The 20,219-nt window shown below is 35.2% G+C and overlaps 1 protein-coding gene across 1 annotated transcript in view; it reads right to left on the reverse strand.

Moving 5' to 3' along the window:
* Nucleotides 1-6,442: 6,442 nt before the first annotated feature.
* The window catches only part of rerg (RAS-like, estrogen-regulated, growth inhibitor), a 61,975-nt gene continuing 48,198 nt past the window's right edge, over nucleotides 6,443-20,219 (reverse strand). Inside the window, exons 3-5 of the mRNA XM_061984488.2 lie at nucleotides 14,863-14,919; nucleotides 10,651-10,724; nucleotides 6,443-7,501 (exon numbers count right to left, since the gene is read on the reverse strand). Coding sequence (XP_061840472.1) covers nucleotides 7,091-7,501; nucleotides 10,651-10,724; nucleotides 14,863-14,919 — 542 coding nt within the window. The 3' untranslated portion in view covers nucleotides 6,443-7,090. The remainder of the gene's footprint in view (nucleotides 7,502-10,650; nucleotides 10,725-14,862; nucleotides 14,920-20,219) is intronic.

The raw sequence follows: 20,219 nt of genomic DNA on the forward strand, positions 1-20,219 counted from the left end.
AACATAACGTATAAAAAAGTGGAATAAAAGAGCAAAGAGGGGAAATGTAACAAGAAAAAGTTGCAATGTTCACTAATAACACAAAGTTGCCATGCAGGCTGTTTTTTTTGTTCTTTAAAACTGTCATTGATCAAAAATAATGCATCAAAATCAATGTTGTTATGAATTATTGACATATTCAAGGCTCCAGTTACTCAAATATTACACTTTGAAATATTTTGTAGGGGGGAAATATTGCATATTTTGTGTGTTTATCATTAAAAAAAACAAAGTTTTCTTTGGCAAAAAGGGCATAAAACAAACAAAAATCTAATAAAAACTGGTAATACTTTATTTTTAACACTTTTATGAGTAAGGCCTTTTGGATCCCCTGGGATTTTAATTTTTTGGCTCAAAAAAATAATAATGAATCAATGTTAGTAATTATTTATCTATTTAATGCTCCAATTACTTTGGGACATATTGCATATTTTGTGTTTTTGGCATTAAAAAACAATGTTTACTTTGAAAAAAGGGCATAAAACAAATAAGTATGACTTTTTTTTTTTAACTATCATACAAAATATTCCACTTTTAGATATTTTGTAGGGGGAAAATATTGTGTATTTTGTGTGTTTATCATAAAAAAAAGACAAAAAGGGCAAAAACAAACAAAAATCTAATAAAAAGTGGTAATCGATGGATAGATCTAAAATAAGTAAAATAAATGATTTATACTTCATTTTTAACACTTTTATGAGTAAAGCCTTTTGGATCCCCTGGGATTTTTATTTTTTGCTCAAAAAATAATGTTATTAATTATTTATCTATTTAATGCTCCAATTACTTTGGGGAATATTGCATATTTTGTGTTTTCATCAAATATTACACTTTGACATTTTGGGGCAGTTGGGAAATAATGCATATTTTGTGTTTTCTTCAACAAAAAGGGCATAAAACAAACAAAAAATACATTTAAAAAAAAAACATAATTAAATTAAAAATCGACAGATCTGAAGTTGATCTAGGGACTTAAGTGTTGAAAGTAACTAAAAAAATGCATGTCTTATTTTTAAAGCTTTTTTTGAGTGGGGCCCTTTTGGGTCCCCAATAATTTTAGCGGGATTATTTTTAAAACTGTTATTGCTCAAAAAATAATGAATTCATATTATTTTTGTTATGAATTATTGACATATTCAAGGCTCCAATTACTTCACATCAAATATTACACTTTGAAATATTTTTTGGGGGGAAAATATTGCATTAGTTTTTGTTTTCTTTGACAAAAAGGGCATAATACAAACAAAAAAAACATTAACAAAAATAACTAAAACTTAAAATCGACAGCTCTGAAGTTGATCTAGAGACTTAAGTGTTGAAAGTAACTGAAAAAATGCATGTCTTATTTTTAATGCTTTTTTTGAGTGGGGCCCTTTTGGGTCCCCAATAATTTTAGCGGGATTATTTTTAAAACTGTTATTGCTCAAAAAATAATGAATTAATATTATTTTTGTTATGAATTATTGACAAATTCAAGGCTCCAATTACTTCACATCAAATATTACACTTTGAAATATTTTTTTGGGGGGGGAAATATTGCATTATTTTGTGTTTTCTTTGACAAAAAGGGCATAAAACAAACAAAAAAAAGACATTAACATAACTATAACTAAAACTTAAAATCGACAGATCTGAAGTTGATCTAGAGACTTAAGTGTTGAAAGTAACTAAAAAAAATGCATGTCTTATTTTTAATGCTTTTTTGAGTGGGGCCCTTTTGGGTCCCCAATAATTTTTTGAAACTGTCATTGCTCAAAAAATAATAAGGAAATAATGAAATCAATGTTATTTATTATTGATCTATTTAAAGATTCAATTACTTCACATCAAATATTCCACTTTGATATTTTTGGGGAGGAAAATGTTGCATATTTTGTGTTTTTGACAAAAAGGGACTAAAACATAAACATTTTTTAAAAATCATGTAGATATATAGACAGATGGACCTGAAATTGATCTCGAGTTTTAGGCGTTAAATTAAAAAGAAATTAGATTTTTTTTTTAAACTAATTAATACTTTTAACATTTTTATGACTGAGACTCTTCCAGGTTGCCAGGACCAAATTTGAGGGGAGGTAAAAAATAAAATCTACCGTATTTACCGGACTATCGAGCGCACCGGAATATAAGCCACACCCACTAAGGAAAAAATATGTATTAGTATATATATATATATATATATATATATATATATATATATATATATATATATATATATATATATATATATATATATATATTAGTCGCACCAGATATATACGTTGTGAAATGACTTATTTACACAGAAATATTCTGTAAATGTTTATTTACATACCTTAATTGTTTCCAAACGGTGTCTGTAACACGGCAGTAAAACGGCTCATCAAACAAAACAGACGTCATGGTCATGGACCCGCTAGCCTGCTCTCCAATCAGCAAAACAGACTCAATAACTCCACGGGGACGTTTTGGTGAATTTACTGAGGAATTTGCGAAACTGAAACAATACAAAAAGACTCGTAAACTTGTTAGCATGTTAGCTAATGCTAACGACGCCAGATTGATTACATTACGATAGCAAATATGCATGAAAACACTCCTACAGACATCACACATGGGACGCTTTAGTCAGTAAGATGATTTTAGTTATATTGTAAAACTTGCAAACGTTGCCTGGAGTGACGAATGAAGAATCCATACGAGTAGAAACGCTACGGACGGCGAGAAGAAGAAGCGGCGCCTTCTACTTCCGGTTCAAAGCAGCACCAGCAGTGAGCTAACTCGTCCAAAAGATGGCGCCATAGCACAAATAATAACAAATGTTTTTGTTTTTTTGTAACTATTTGCATTATGGCCGTCGGCGGGAAAAAAAAAAATCTATAAATTAGCCGCACCGTTTTATAAGCCGCAAGGTTCAAAGTGTAGGAAATACATTGTATTGGTTTTGGAAATGGAAAAATACCAAAATGACCCCCGAATGCTTTAATTTTTCACCCCTGGTTTACTCGATGCACACACACACACACACACACACACACACACACACACACACACACACACACACACACGCACACACATTCTTGTATTTGTTACCTTCTTGAGACCTGAGAAAAATGCCTCCCTCTTTAGGACCAGCCTTTCTAGATATATAAAGAAGTGTATTTACAACATTAATAATATTGTTGGAATTTCGCAAGAAAAAGGTCACAATTTCACAAGTAAAACTTAGAAATTTGGCATTTTTAAAATAAAAGTCGTCATTTTACTCAACACAAGTCAAAATGTTACAAGAAAAACTGAACATTTGTGCAATATTATGATAAAAGTTGGATTTTTACTCAATAACAGTCACAATTTTACAAGAAAAGCTTAACATTTTGGCAATTTTATGAAAAGAGTCGTCATTTTACACGACAAGTCACAATTTTATAAGAAAACTTTAAAATGTTGGCAATATTTTAATAATAATTGGGAATTTTACTCAAAAAATTTCACTATTTTAAATCAACAACAAAAAATGGGCAATATTGTGATAAAAGTCGGAATTTTATATGACAAATGTCACCATTTTGCATTAAAAAGTAAGAATTTTACATGAAAAAGCAAAAACTTTTCGGGAAAATATTGCAATATTACAGAAACAGAAAGAATATGAGAAATTGTTCACATTTTTATAAGAAAAAAGTCAATACATTGTGAGAAAAAGACTGATTTTAGTTATTTTATATATTTTTATAATTTTTAGTTTGTAATTGGTGTTTAATCTTCATTATTTACTTCAAGTTATTACAGTATGTCTCTATATACATACAGTATATATTTATTTCGTTTTATTAATTTTGGCCAAAGGAGGCGCATTTCAATATCTTACACACACTTGTTATTTCATATGTTGACCAGAGGGGGAGCACTTTTCGTGTGTGTGTGTGTGTGGGGGGGGGGGGGGGGGGTTGAATAGGTAAGTCCTTCTTTAGCTGCCGTCTTGTTTTATCATATATTGCTGACTTTGCACCTGTCAATGTTTATTTTGTATGCACCTTAAATCAACAAAAAATCCTGACTTTGGAGCAATGTTCACGAACTCTAGTATTCGGCTTTCAATTAGATGCAATGGATTTCAGTATTGGGACCATGGTTTCGGTCCTAACTTGAAATCATGTACTTTTCCTTGTTGATGTCTCAAGAAGGGTGCAAATACAAGAACACACACACACACACACACACACACACACACACACACACACACACACACACCCACACACCCACACACACACATTCTCCACCAATCTTGGTGTTTGTTGTCATGAACGCTCCATCACTATGATGTCTTGGCGACCCATTTAGTGGGTCAAATGGAGACGTAATACGAACTCGTCCAAAAAATGGCGCCGTAGCACAAACAATAACACGTTTTTGTTTGTTTGTTTGTTTTTTTAACTATTTGCATTATGGTCGTCGGCGGAAAAAAAATATCTATAAATAAGCCGCACCGTTTTATAAGTCGCAGGATTCAAAGTGTAGGAAATGCATTGTATTTGTTTTGGAAATGGAAAAATACCAAAATGACCCCCGAATGCTTTCATTTTTTCACCCCTGGTTTACTCGATGCACACACACACACACACACACACACACACACACACACACACACACACACACACACACACAGACACACACACACACACTCCAAACAGATCTGATACAGACAGCAAACCACCAATCTTGGTGTTTGTTGTCATGAACGCTCAATCTCAATGATGTCCTGGCGACCCATTTATTGGGTCAAATGGAGACATAATACTAACTCGTCCAAAAGATGGCTCCGTAGCACAAATAATAACACATTTTTGTTTTGTTTTTAATACTATTTGAAAAAAAAATCTATAAATTATCGGCACCGTTTTATAAGCCGCAGGGTCCAAAGTGTAGGGAATACATTGTATTGGTTTTGGAACTGGAAAAATACCAAAATGACCCAGGAATGCTTTCATTTTTCACCCCTGGTTTACACACACACACACACACACACACACACACACACACACACACACACACACACTCCAAACAGATCTTATACAGGCAGCAAACCACCAATCTTGGTGTTTGTTGTCATGAACGCTCAATCACAATGATGTCCTGGCGACCCATTTATTGGGTCAAATGGAGACGTAATACCAACTCGTCCAAAAGATGGCGCCGTAGCACAAACAATAACACATTTTTTGTTGTTGTTTTTTAACTATTTGAAAAAAAAATTCTAAGTTACCCGCACCGTTTTATAAGCTGCAGGGTTCAAAGCTTAGGAAATACATTGTATTAGTTTTGGAAATGAAAAATACCAAAAAATGCTTTGAAATTAATGCTTTCATTTTTCACCCCCGGTTTACTCGATGCACACACACACACACACACACACACACACACACACACACACACACACACACACACACACAAACACACACACACACATTCTTGTATTTGTTACCTTCTTGAGACCTGAGAAAAAAGCCTCCCTCTTTAGGACCAGCCTTTCTAGATATATAAAGAAGTGGTTTTACAACATTAATAATATATACATACTATGTAAATATAAAAAAAGCTTGTTGTAAAAAATGAGTTGGAATTTCACAAGAAAAAGGTCACAATTTCACAAGTGAAACTTAGAATTGTGGCATTTTTATAATAAAAGTCGTAATTTTATTCAACACAAGTCAAAATGTTACTAGAAAAACTGAACATTTGTGCAATATTATGATAAAAGTTGGAATTTTACTCAATAACAGTCGCAATTTTACAAGAAAGGCTTAACATTTTGGCAATTTTATGAAAACAGTCGTAATTTTACTCAACTAAAGTCACAATTTTATAAGAAAACTTTCAAAATGTGGCAATATTTTAATAATAATGGGAATTTTGCTTGGCAAAATGATGGCAAAAGACAAAAGCTTGTTGTGAAAAATCAGTTGGAATTTCACAAGAAAATTAGAATTTTGGCAGTATTATAATAAAAGTCGTCATTTTACTCAACGCAAGTCAAAATGTTACAAGAAAAACTGGATATGTGTGCAATATTATGATAAAAGTTGGAATTTTACAAGAAAAGATTAACATTTTGGCAAATTTATGAAAAGAGTCGTCATTTTTACTCGACAAAAGTCACAATTGTATAAGAAAACTTTAAAATGTTGGCAATATTTTAATAATAATTGGGAAATTTACTCAAAACATTTCACAATTTTACAAGAATAAAAAAAAAGGGCAATATTGTGATAAAAGTCTGAATTTTATATGACAAATGTCACCATTTTGCATTTAAAAGTAAGAATTTCACATAAAAAAGTAATTTCACGAGAAAATATTGCAATATTACAGAAACAAAGAATATGAGAAGTTATTCCCAATTTTATAAGACAAAAGTCGACACATTGTGAGAAAAAAGACTGCTTTTGGTTCATTTTTTTAAATGTATTTATTATATTTTAATATTCATTATTTACTTCACGTTATTACAGTATGTCTCTATATACATTTTTCTTTTCTTAAATACACTTTGGCCAGAGGGGGAGCTCTTCAAATGTTCACACACACTTGTTATTTCATATGTTGACCAGAGAGGGAGCACTTTTAAAAGTGACACACAGTCAATTTGAAAAATCCCTCCTTTTTGGGACCACCCTCATTTTGATAGATGTCACCAGCAGGGGTGCTAATGAGACATTCTCTATTAGATGCAATGTTATTGGGACCATGATTTATGTCATCACTTGTTCACACCTCCTCGTATGGAAGATACTTTTCCTTCTTCATGTCTCAAGAAGGGTGGAAATACAAGAACACACACACACACACACACATACAGTCTATTATATTATATAATATGATATGTTTGTTGTCATGAATGCTCCATCCCAATGATGTCCTGGCGACCCATTTATTGGGTCAAATGGAGACGGATGAAAGATGTCACGTCGCCCGCTTCCAGGAATAAATCCAGGAAGATTATTCATCCGGAGAAGGCTGGCAGTTTGTGTCCCTGGGATGAAAAGTGATGAGAAGTGGCATAGAGCGCCCCCTAGCTGCTGATCTTGGTCAGCATCTTGTTGATGGCCTGCTTGACGTGCGTGGTGGAGCTGCGCCGCCTGGCCTTGCCCTGCACCGCCTTGCGCCGCCTCACCTCGCGGCACAGCTCGTGGAAGGCCTCGGCCACGCCGCCGCCCGGGTCGGCGCACGCCGAGCACTCGTAGAAGGCGCACGCCATCTCGGCCGCCAGGCGCTCGCCCTCCTCGGTGCTCACCTGCCGGGCGTGCTCCAGGTCCGACTTGTTGCCCACCAGCACCAGAGGCGCGTTCTTGGGCTTCTTGACCTCCTCCAGGAGACTCCGGAGCGGCGCCACGTCCTGGAAGCTGGCGCGGTCCGTGATGTCGTAGACGATGACGAAGCCGTCGCCCCAGCGCATGTGGCCTTCCCTCTGCTGGTGGTCCTCCTGCAGGGAGACGTCAACACATTGCAAAGGAAAGTCACACTTTTTTTTCCTACGCTTTGAACCCTGCGGCTTATAAAACGGTGCGGCTAACTTATGGATTTTTATTTGCTGGCGGCCTTAAAGCAAAAAGTTTTCATCAAACACATGCAAAGACATTTAAATGCTATATTATTGTTTGTGCTATGGCGCCATTTTTTAGGCGGGTTCCTGCAGTTTGGTGCTTTGAACCGAAAGTAGAAGTGCCGTTCTTGCTGTCTTTTAGTCGTCCATAGCGTTTCTAACTTATGGATTTTCATTCGCTAGCGGCCTTAAAGCAAATAGTTTTCATTAAACACATGCAAAGACACATAGTCCATAGCGTTTCTACTCGTATGTATTCTTCATTCGTCACTCCAAGCAGCGTTTGTAAGTTTTACAATACAACTAAAACAATTCTTACTTACTAAAGCGTCCCATGTGTGACGTCTGTGTAATAATTATTATTATTCATACCGATTATTAGTCGTCAGGAAGCAGAGATTCATTTACAGTAAAAAGGTATGCACCGTAAATTCCGGAATATAAACTGTTTTTATTTTCCTACGCTTTGAAGCCTTCGGCTTATAAAACGGTGCACCTAACTTATGGATTTGTATCCGCTGGCGGCCTTAAAGCAAATAGTTTTCATTAAACACATGCAAAGATACGCAGTCCATAGCGTTACTATTCATATGGATTCTTCATTTGTCACTCCAAGCAGCGTTTGTAAGTTTTACAATATAACTAAAACTATTCTGACTTACTAAAGCGTCCCATGTGTGACGTCTGTGTAATAATTATTATTATTCATACCGATTATTAGTCGTCAGGAAGCAGCGATTAATTTACAGTAAAAAGGTATGCGCCGTAAATTCCTGGAATATAAACCGTTTCTATTTTTCCTACGCTTTGAATCCTGCGGCTTATAAAACGGTGCAGCTAATTTATGGATTTTTATTTGCTGGCGGCCTTAAAGCAAATAGTTTTCATTAAACACATGCAAAGACACGCCATCCATAGCGTTTCTACTGGTATGGATTCTTCATTCCTCACTCCAAGCAGCGTTTGTAAGTTTTGCAATACAACTAAAACTATTCTTACTTACTAAAGCGTCCCATGTGTGACATCTGTGTAATAATTATTATTATTCAGGGCCGATACCGATTATTAGTCGTCAGGAAGGCCGATATTTGGAGCATATATTCATTTACAGTAAAAAAGTATGCACCGTAAATTCCGGACTATAAGTCGCTTATATTTTCCTACACTTTGAACCCTGCGGCTTATAAAACGGTGTGGCAAACTTATCGATTTTTGCCATAAAGCAAATAGTTTTCATGAAACACATGCAAATGCTATGTTATTGTTTGTGCTATGGCGCCATCTTTTAGGGCGGGTGCCTGCAGTTTAGTGCTTTGAACCGGAAGTGGACGTGCCGTTCCGTCTTTTCGTCGTCCATAGCGTTGCTACTGGTATGGATTCTTCATTCGTCACTCCAAGCAAAGTTTGTAAGTTTTACAATATAACTACAACTATTCAGACACCCTTTCGAAACAATTAAGGTATGTAAATAAACATTTACAGAATATTTCTGTGTAAATAACTCATTTTACAACATTTATATCTGCGACTTATAGTCCGGCGCGGCTAAAATATGGAAAAGTACAGTAAATATAAATATTATATATCAGTAAAAATCTGGACAAGACTTTAAAGTTGTTTTTTGAACATTATTTTTTTAGGAACGGTGGGACCAGAAGTGACATAATGTTTGATGTTGTGTTTCATTTATCATCAAAAAAACATCAAACACCTTTATTACATGTGTCTAAGAGGAGCGTCAACATTTTAATTCAAAATATGGAAAATCTCCTGGGAAAATGTCAAAATATGACATTTCTCTACATCACAATAACTCATCTACTCCATTTTATACCATTTTATAACACTTTATGGATTTAATACATTGTAAGGTTTCTGAAATATTGTCAATACTGGTCTCCTTCACATAGATTGTAGTTGAGACATTTTTCCATGTTTCATTATGTTCCAAAAAGTATGAGAATGTGTGAGCTGCTGCCTGCTCTTCTTTACTTACATAATGATCTCATATTTATCAAGATATTTACACAAAGTTTGGATTTTTTTTTACGTTTCTCAGACGAGTTGGCTCACTGCAGGTGCCGCGTTGAACCGGAAGTAGAAGTGCCGTTCCATCTTCTAGTCTGTAGCATTTTTACTCGTATGGATTCTTCATTCGTCACTCCAAGCGACGTTTGTAAGTTTTACAATATAACTAAAACAATTCTTATTTTTTAAACCGTCCCGGGTGTGATGTCTGTAGGAGTGTTTTCATGCATACAGTATTTGCTATCGTAATGTAATCAAGCTAGCGTCGTTAGCATTAGCTAACATGCTAACAAGTTTACGAGTCTTTTTGTATTGTTTCAGTTTCACAAATTTCTCACCAAAAACGTCACCGTGGAGTTATTGAGTCTGTTTAGCTGATTGGAGAGCTAGCTTGCGCAGCTAGTTGGTCCATGACCATGACTTCTGTTTTGTTTGATCAGTCGTTTTACTGCCCTGTTACAGACACCGTTTGGAAACAATTAAGGTATGTAAATAAACATTTACAGATTATTTCTGTGTAAATAAGTCATTTCACAACGTATATATCCGTCTATAGCGTTTCTACTCGTATGTATTCTTCATTCGTCACTCCAAGCGACGTTTGTAAGTTTTACAATATAACTAAAACAATTCGTACTTACTAAACCGTCCCATGTGTGATGTCTTTGCATTTTTTCCCCATCATGCATTGTAGTGGATTTGTAATTTTAAATGATGTACACTGAATGGACATTTTTTTATATAATATCCACAAAGTTCAGTGAGTTATGTGTGATCATGAGTGTTGACTTTCTGTGTTGGTTTTTTTGCGCCGTGAGTGGGGAAAGTTGTTTGGATTGGGTCTTATAAAAGAATGCTGTGCTAAAATGGCTTTGATGATGTACTCACAAAAGGCGACACATTTTGCAGCAATCAGGTTGTCAGATATTTAAAAATGAATTTGTAAACGCCCCACGCCTTTGTTTGAAAGTCCTGACCCCGACGTAGAGAGATGATCTCACCTGGCCGGCTGTGTCCAGTATCTCCATGGCGACAACGTCATCGTCAATACTGGCTTGATGGCGATGGGTGGATTCTGCATGGCACAAAGAGCGGCACATAGTCCAGGTTATGCTTTGAAAGGAATATTTATGCAAGATCAACTAGAATGGCGTATTTGGAACATTTAAAAAGTGATGGTGCATTCACACGGAGTGGTGCAACATCAATTGTCGGCTGCATTCTCGGCATTGCCACCCTGCCGATATGTGGCTATGATGGCTTTGTGTTGTTGCTGCAAGCACCTGATGGTCACCTGCGGCAGGATTCAAGCTTCTTAACTGGGGCGTGAACTACCACCTCAGAGTTCTTCTTCATTGGAGTTATCTGCCGGTATTGACGCGCTTGTAAGAGCACATCTGTGTAAACACCGGCCCCCGCGTAATAAAGCTAGCGCTTCAGCCTAATCCTAACTGGCGGGATTTGCCCGCTGTTTTCTCAAAGATTTACTTGATGAGATTCTGCGCCAAGGATTTGATTTGACTAGAGTGCGTCATGCCATCGGTATCAGGAACAATATAATAATCCCTATTTTACTTTAGTTTCACCCAAAGTCTTTATTTTCTGTTACACCTTGAGGAAGAAGAAAACATTATTTTATATATATATATATATATATATATATATATATGTATATATATATATATATATATATATATTAGAGATGCGCGGTTTGCGGGCACAACCGCGGAGTCCGCGGATTATCCGCGGGTCGGGCGGATGAAATTTAAAAAAATAAGATTTTATCCGCGTGCGGGTCGGGTCGGGCGGATCAATTAGATTTTTTTTTTTTTTTTTTTTTTTTGCGGGTGGCAGTTAAACCAATTCGGAAATATATACACATAGTTAAATGTTGTTACCCACATACGAAAAACGAGCAGGCACCTGCTGCATATGCCACAACAGAAGAAAAAAAAAGAAAATAGATGGACACTTTTACGGAGCGGAGAAGGGACGCCTCGCCGGTGTCCGGGACCGAGGCCCCTTCCCCCGAGAGGGCCCCACCGGGAGCCGTAGCTGAGGCGATCCGCGAGAAGGGCCCGACGCATGTCCAGGGTCACTACCGCGCCCACCGCACCGACACCCCGCCTCGTCCGCCTTCGCCGCGGCCGGCGTCACGCGCAGCAGGTAAGCAGCATACCTGCCCGCCACCCCCCGAAATTCACATTTCTATCACAATTATCATACTGTAAACATGGTAAGCTAACTTCATTAAAATTAATAGTCCTGTCAATAGCATGGAATTACAATTCAAATGTAGTTTTTTTTGTAAGCCTTTCAAAAGAATTCAAAATATGAAAAATTAATGAAAATTAATTTAAGCCATCAGACACTTGAAAAGTGGCACATCACATCTCTAATGTAATCATTTTAACTTTTCAACAGAAATAGCACTGCAAAAATATTAAGGACATACTTCTGTATTTTGGTAGTTATGCTGTCAACATTTAACAAGATTTCTTCAACTTGGACTTGAAAGCATAAATAGTATAAACACTTTTAACAGTATGTCGTGCTGTGAAATACAGCCGACAGGATTGCGCACCACACAGGAAGCAAGGCCAAAGTGCATGCAGGTGCAGGAGAAGAAAGGACTTCTTTCATTTAAGGTTTGTGATTAACCATCAAACTCATTCGTTAAAAGGACTCTATAGTAATATAAAGCGAATTTTTCTGGACATTATCATGCAAGAAAAGTTTATTTTTGGGACCGCGATCACCGCGTAATGATTTTTAAAGGTTGCATTACAAACATGTAACTGTCCCATGTGATAAGCCAGTGCGATTGGAAGTCCATGCTCAATTATTGCCTCCGTAAATAAAACTTCGGCATTTATCACATCCAAAGAATCTGTTTGGGCGACGAAAAACGTTGAAAGTTTTCCACTTGTATCGCTAGCAACGGCATTAGACTTGTGTTTTTTTGTCCCAAAGTGGTCTTTTACATCGCTAATTCCTCCGTGTCCGATCGAAAAATCTTGTCTGCACAAGGTGCAATTCGCGTAGTTTTCACCCTTTTTTTTTTAAATTAAAGAAAAAACGTATTTTTTATCACTGCACCCGTAACCCGGAATAGGTTGATGAAAACCGTACGAATTACGGGAAAACCGGAGAAGTTGGCAGGTGCCTCACTAATGCCTTGCATCGTCTATATTAGGTATACCGGGCGGATAGCGGGCGGATGCAGTTCTGATCAAATGTTAGATCGGGTGGATTGCGGATGGTTGACGACTTTCTGATGCGGTTGCGGATGAAATATTTGCCTATCCGCGCATCTCTAATATATATATATATATATGTATGTATATTTTTTCATTTTTTTATGTAACTTTTTTTGGACAAACATTTTGTTTTTCATCCAAAAAAATTTATATATTTATATATTCTTTTTTATTTTTTAACAAATAAATATTTATTTATTTGTTTGTTTTTATTCATTTTTTAAATAAAAACAAAAAATAAATAAATAAATACATATTTATTTGTTAAAAAATAAAAAAAGAATATATAAATAAATGCATTTTTTGGATGAACTTTTTTTTTTAATTTGTTTGTTTTTATTCATTTTTTAAATAAAAACAAAAATAAATAAATACATATTTATTTGTTAAAAAATAAAAAAGAATATATAAATATATGCATTTTGTGGATGAAAAACTAAATGTTTGTCCAAAAAAACTAAAATAAAAAAATGTATAAAATAAAAATTATAAATTTTATATATATATATATATATATATATATATATATATATAATTATATATTTATTATATATAAATAATAAATATATATATACATATATGTATATATATATATATATATATATATATATATATATATATTTATTTATTATTTATTATTTTTATCTTATACATTTTTTTATTTTAGTTTTTTTGGACAAACATTTTGTTTTTCATCCAAAAAATGCAAATACCGTATTTTCCGCACTATAAGCCGCACCTAAAAACCACAAATTTTCACAAAAGCTGACAGTGCGGCTTATAACCCGGTACGCCTTATATATGGATTAATATAAATATTTATTTTCATAAAGTTTCGGTCTCGCAACTACGGTAAACAGCCGCCATCTTTTTTCCCCGTAGAAGAGGAAGCGCTTCTTCTTCTATGGTAAGCAACTGCCAAGGTAAGCACCTGCCCCCGTAGAAGAGGAAGCGCTTCTTCTTCTACGGTAAGCAACCACCCGCCCCCGTAGAAGAAGAAGCGCGCGGGTATTACGTTTCATTTCCTTTGTGTGTTCCATGTTGATGTACGACTCCATGCGCGCCCACATCACAGATGGTGTCAAAAAACAAGTGAAGCACACAAATACAACACTCGCCGTCATTCCGGGTGGATTAACCAAAGAACTCCAACCGCTGGATATTGGTGTCAACAGGGCATTTAATGCACGACTGCGAACGGCGTGGGAACAATGGATGACCGAAGGCGAACACACCTTCACTAAGACAGGGAGACAGCGCCGGACGACATACGCCAACATCTGCCAGTGAATCGTAAATGCCTGGGCGGATATTTCGGTCACAACTGTGGTCCGAGCTTTCCGGAAGGCAATGACTTCGACGAGACGGAGCCGGCCATTTTGGATCCCGTATTCGCCCAACTTTTTAATTCGGACACCGAAGGAGAAGAATTCGAGGGATTTATGAATGAAGAATAACTTCAGAAAGTGAGCGTTATGTTTATTTTGTGTGTTGTGACATTAACGTTCGAGCAACATTAAGTTATTGATGTTATTGCTCTGCACTATTTTGAATTTTACTATGTTTGTGATTGCACATTTGCGTACATTTTGGGAGTGAACAGAGTTGTTAGAACGCTGGTTTTTAATATATTATTAAAGTTTGACTGACCTATCTGACTGTTTTTTTGACATTCCCTTTAGCGCAGTTAGATGCGGCTTATAACACGGGGCGGCTTATAGGTGGACAAAGTTTTGAAATATGCCGTTCATTGAAGGCGCGGCTTATAACCCAGGGCGGCTTATGGTGCGGAAAATACGGTATTTATATATTATTTTTTATTTTTTAACAAATAAATATGTATTTATTTATTTATTTTTGTTTTTATTTAAACAATGAATAAAAACAAACAAATAAATAAATACTTATTTATTTGTTAAAAAATAAATATGTAATAGGAAGAAGGTCACTTACCGAGCGTGGGGTCGTACTCCCAGATGAAGCGTCGGGTCAGAAACCTCACCACCAACGCTGCGGAGACATCAAAGTGGTCAGTCAAATAAAGTAAGTTTCTTACATGTAACATTATCACTGGAGGACGAGGAATAGCTAAGCATGCTTCACTACACACCGTAGGAGGATACAACAGCTCACCGGCGTCACAATGTAAACAAACGCCATGGGTGGATCTACACCTGACATCCACTGTAATGATACCAAGTACAGGAGCGTATCTAGTCGATACTACTATGATTACATTCTTTCGTTTTACAAAACATTATATTATGTTTATAAACTTGGTAAATATCCACATTTAGCTACTTCTAAATGACTAATCCTCGTCTCCATGGCGACAAATAAAGTACGTTTCTTACAGGTAACATTATCACTGCAGGATGAGGAATAGCTAAACATGCTTCACTACACACCGTAGGAGGATACAATAGCTCACTGAAAACACACTAAACAACACTGTCATAAATATGTGCCATATAGTGAAACCACACTAAACAACATATATATATATATATATATAATATATATATATATTAGGGTTAGGGTTAGGGTAAAAAAAGATTTAAAAAGTTTTAAAAAAGTTTTTAAAAAAGTTAAAAGAAAGTTAAAAAAAGTTTTAAAAAATTTTAAAGAAATTTAAACATTTTTAAAAAAATTTAAAAAAAATTAGGGTTAGGGTTAGGGTTAGGGTAAAAAAAATTTTAAAAAAAAGGTTAAAAAAAAGTTTTAAAAAGTTAAAAAAAAGTTTAAAAAAAAGTTTAAAAAAAGTTTAAAAAAGTTTAAAAAAAAGTTTAAAATATTTAAAACATTTAAAAATATTTTAAAGTTTTTTTAAAGTTTTAAAAAAAATTAAAAATTAAAAAAAAAAAAAAGAATTTACAAAAAAAAAATAAAAAATAAAAAAATTTAAAAATAAAAAAAAATGTTTTGAGTTAAAACATGATTTTCAAGGTAAAAAATGATTTTCAAGGTAAAAAAAATTTTTCAAGGTAAAAAAAATTTTTCAAGGTAAAATTTTGTTTTCAAGGTTAAAAATGATTTTCAAGGTAAACAAATGATTTTCAAGGTCAAAAAAAAATTTCAAGGTAAAATTTTTTTTTCAAGGTAAAAAAAATTTTTCAAGGTAAAAAATGATTTTCAAGGTTAGGGTTAGGGTTAGGGTTAGGGTTAGCCCTAATGTATATTAGGGCTGTGAATCTTTGGGTGTTCAAAATCGATTTTCTTTTTCAATTCAATACGATTCTGGATTCAAAAAGGATATTTTCCCGATTGAAAAGGATTGTCTATTCATTCAATACATAGGATTTCAGCAGGATCTACCCCAGTCTGCTGACATGCAAGCAGAGTAGTAGATTTTTGTAAAAAGCTTTTATAATTGTAAAAGACAATGTTTTATCAACTGATTGCAATAATGTACATTTGTTTTAACTATTAAATGAACCAAAAATATGACTTATTTTATCTTTGTAAAAATATTGCACACAGTGTGTTGTCAAGCTTATGAGATGTGATGCAAGTGTAAGCCACTGTGACACTATTGTTCTTTTATCTTTATAAATGTCTCATGATAATGTCAATGAGGGATTTTTAATCACTGCTATGTTGAAATTGTAACTAATATTGATACTGTTGTTGATAATATTCATTTTTGTTTCACTACTTTTGGTTTGTTGTGTGTCGTGTTTGTGTCTCCTCTCAATTGCTCTGTTTATTGCACTTCTGGGTGTTGCTGGGTCGGGTTTGCTTTTGGAATTGGATTGCATTGTTATGGTATTGCTATGTATTGTTTTGTTGGATTGATTAATAAAAAAAAATAAAAAAAAATGAGAAATGAAATAAAATAAAATACAAATAAAAAAATAGATTTTTTAAAAATGAGAATCGATTCTGAATCGCACAACGTGAGAATCGCGATTCAAATTCGAATCGATTTTTCCCCACACCCCTAATAAATATATATATATATATATATATATATATATATATATATATATATATATATATATATATATAATATATATATATATATATATATATATATATATATATATATATATATATATATATATATATAATGTGTGTGTGTGTGTGTGTGTATGTGTATGTGTATGTATGTATATATGCATGTATATATGTGTACAAACCCTGTTTCCATATGAGTTGGGAAATTGTGTTAGATGTAAATATAAACAGAATACAATGATTTGCAAATCATTTTCAACCCATATTCAGTTGAATATGCTACAAAGACAACATATTTGATGTTCAAACTCATAAACATTTTTTTTTTTGCAAACAATCATTATCTTTAGAATTTGATGCCAGCAACACGTGACAAAGAAGTTGGGAAAGGTGTCAATAAATACTGATAAAGTTGAGGAAAGCTCATCAAACACTTATTTGGAACATCCCACAGGTGTGCAGGCTAATTGGGAACAGGTGGGTGCCATGATTGGGTATAAAAGTAGATTCCATGAAATGCTCAGTCATTCACAAACAAGGATGGGGCGAGGGTCACCACTTTGTCAACAAATGCCTGAGCAAATTGTTGAACAGTTTAAGAAAAACCTTTCTCAAGCAGCTATTGCAAGGAATTTAGGGATTTCACCATCTACGCTCCGTAATATCATCAAAGGGTTCAGAGAATCTGGAGAAATCACTGCACGTAAGCAGCTAAGCCCGTGACTTTCGATCCCTCAGGCTGTACTGCATCAACAAGCGACATCAGTGTGTAAAGGATATCACCACATGGGCTCAGGAACACTTCAGAAACCCACTGTCAGTAACTACAGTTGGTCGCTACATCTGTAAGTGCAAGTTAAAACTCTCCTATGCAAGGTGAAAACCGTTTATCAACAACACCCACAAACGCCGTCGGCTTCGCTGGGCCTGAGCTCATCAAAGATGGACTGATACAAAGTGGAAAAGTGTTCTGTGGTCTGACGAGTCCACATTTCAAATTGTTTTTGGAAACTGTGGACGTCGTGTCCTCCGGACCAAAGAGGAAAAGAACCATCCGGATTGTTATAGGCGCAAAGTGTAAAAGCCAGCATCTGTGATGGTATGGGGGTGTATTAGTGCCCAAGACATGGGTAACTTACACATCTGTGAAGGCACCATTAATGCTGAAAGGTACATACAGGTTTTGGAGCAACATATGTTGCCATCCAAGCAACGTTACCATGGACGCCCCTGCTTATTTCAGCAAGACAATGCCAAGCCACGTGTTACATCAACGTGGCTTCATAGTAAAAGAGTGCGGGTACTAGACTGGCCTGCCTGTAGTCCAGACCTGTCTCCCATTGAAAATGTGTGGCGCATTATGAAGCCTAAAATAGCACAACGGAGACCCCCGGACTGTTGAACAACTTAAGCTGTACATCAAGCAAGAATGGGAAAGAATTCCACTTGAGAAGCTTAAAAAATGTGTTTCCTCAGTTCCCAAACGTTTATTGAGTGTTGTTAAAAGGAAAGGCCATGTAACACAGTGGTGAACATGCCCTTTCCCAACTACTTTGGCACGTGTTGCAGCCATGAAATTCTAAGTTAATTATTATTTGCAAAAAAAAAAAAAAAAGTTTATCAGTTTGAACATCAAATATGTTGTCTTTGTAACTGAATATGGGTTGAAAAGGATTTTCAAATCATTGTATTCCGTTTATATTTACATCTAACACAATTTCCCAACTCATATGGAAACGGGGTTTGTATGTACAGTGACATGTACAGTTGAACATTAGAGAATAACATGTATGTACAGTATGCCATACCTGTGCAATCAATGGAAGTAACTCAGCAGGAGTCCAAACCACATGCTTCTAGAAGCCCTTGGGGATAATTACAATGACTTTAAACGACCTTCAGATGTTTTCAGCTGGCAGCACAACACTGCCTTATTACGGATGAAAAAAGGACCCCTTCCCAAGGCCATGTGACTCATGCCTGGTCTAAAACAAGTCATCTCCAGGTGTTGTTGCGAAAGCCAGACTCCTTCTTTTATCCTCTTATTCTGGCATCACCATGCTGCATGTTGGCCAACACAACACATTTGAAGCGGAACTGTAAGGTTTTTGGAAATGTGCCTATCATTCCCAATCATTATGTAAGACAACAACACCCGTCTTCCTTTTTCTATCCATTCTAAGTCATAAAATATGGCAAGTAAGAGGTGGCTAACAAACAGATAATGAAATTGCACTATTCTGCCCATAAAGTTATCTAAAAAACATGTAAAAAGTGCCAACAATACTCCATTTACATGTCATGACCTGAATATTAACAAGTGTTAGCAATATTGTTATTATAAGTGCTAACGCAGACAAACTATTTTTAGAGGCGTGTTTGTCAAAAAGCAGATTTAAAGGGGAACTGCACTGTTTTGGGAAATGTGCCTATCATTCACAACCCTTATGTAAGACAAGAGCACACGTCTTTCTTTTTTTATGCATTCTTTAAATCGTAAAATATGGCAAGTAAGAGGTGGCTAACAAACAGCTAATGTAATTATCACTATTCTGCCCATAAAGTCATCTAAAAAACATGTAAAAAGTGCCAACAATACTCCATTTACATGTCATGACCTGAATATTAACAAGTATTAGCATTATTGTTATTATAAGTGCTAACGTGGACGGACTAATTTTAGACGCATGTTTGTCAAAAAGCAGATTTAAAGGGGAACTGCACTGTTTTGGGAAATGTGCCTATCATTCACAACCCTTATGTAAGACAAGAGTACACGTCTTTCTTTTTTTATGCATTCTTTAAATCGTAAAATATGGCAAGTAAGAGGTGGCTAACAAACAGCTAATGTAATTATCACTATTCTGCCCATAAAGTCATCTAAAAAACATGTAAAAAGTGCCAACAATACTCCATTTACATGTCATGACCTGAATATTAACAAGTGTTAGCAATATTGTTATTATAAGTGCTAACGCAGACAAACTATTTTTAGAGGCGTGTTTGTCAAAAAGCAGATTTAAAGGGGAACTGCACTGTTTTTGGTATTTGGCCTATCATTCACAATCCTTATGTAAGACAAAAAACTTGTGTTTTTCTTTTTTTCATGCATTCTAAATCGTAAAGACTTCTTAGCAAAAGTCAGCAAACAATGAAGTCCATTCTTGATGCCATAAAGTCGTCTGAAACATGTAAAAAGTGCCAACAATACTCCATTGACATGTCGTGACCTGAATATTAACAAGTGTTAGCAATATTGTTATCATAAGTGCTAGCGTGGACGGACTAATTTTAGACGCATGTTTGTCAAAAAGCAGATTTAAAGGGGAACTGCACTGTTTTGGGAAATGTGC

Source organism: Nerophis lumbriciformis, linkage group LG25, assembly GCF_033978685.3.
Source record: "Nerophis lumbriciformis linkage group LG25, RoL_Nlum_v2.1, whole genome shotgun sequence".
In the NCBI taxonomy this organism is placed as follows: Eukaryota; Metazoa; Chordata; class Actinopteri; order Syngnathiformes; family Syngnathidae; genus Nerophis; species Nerophis lumbriciformis.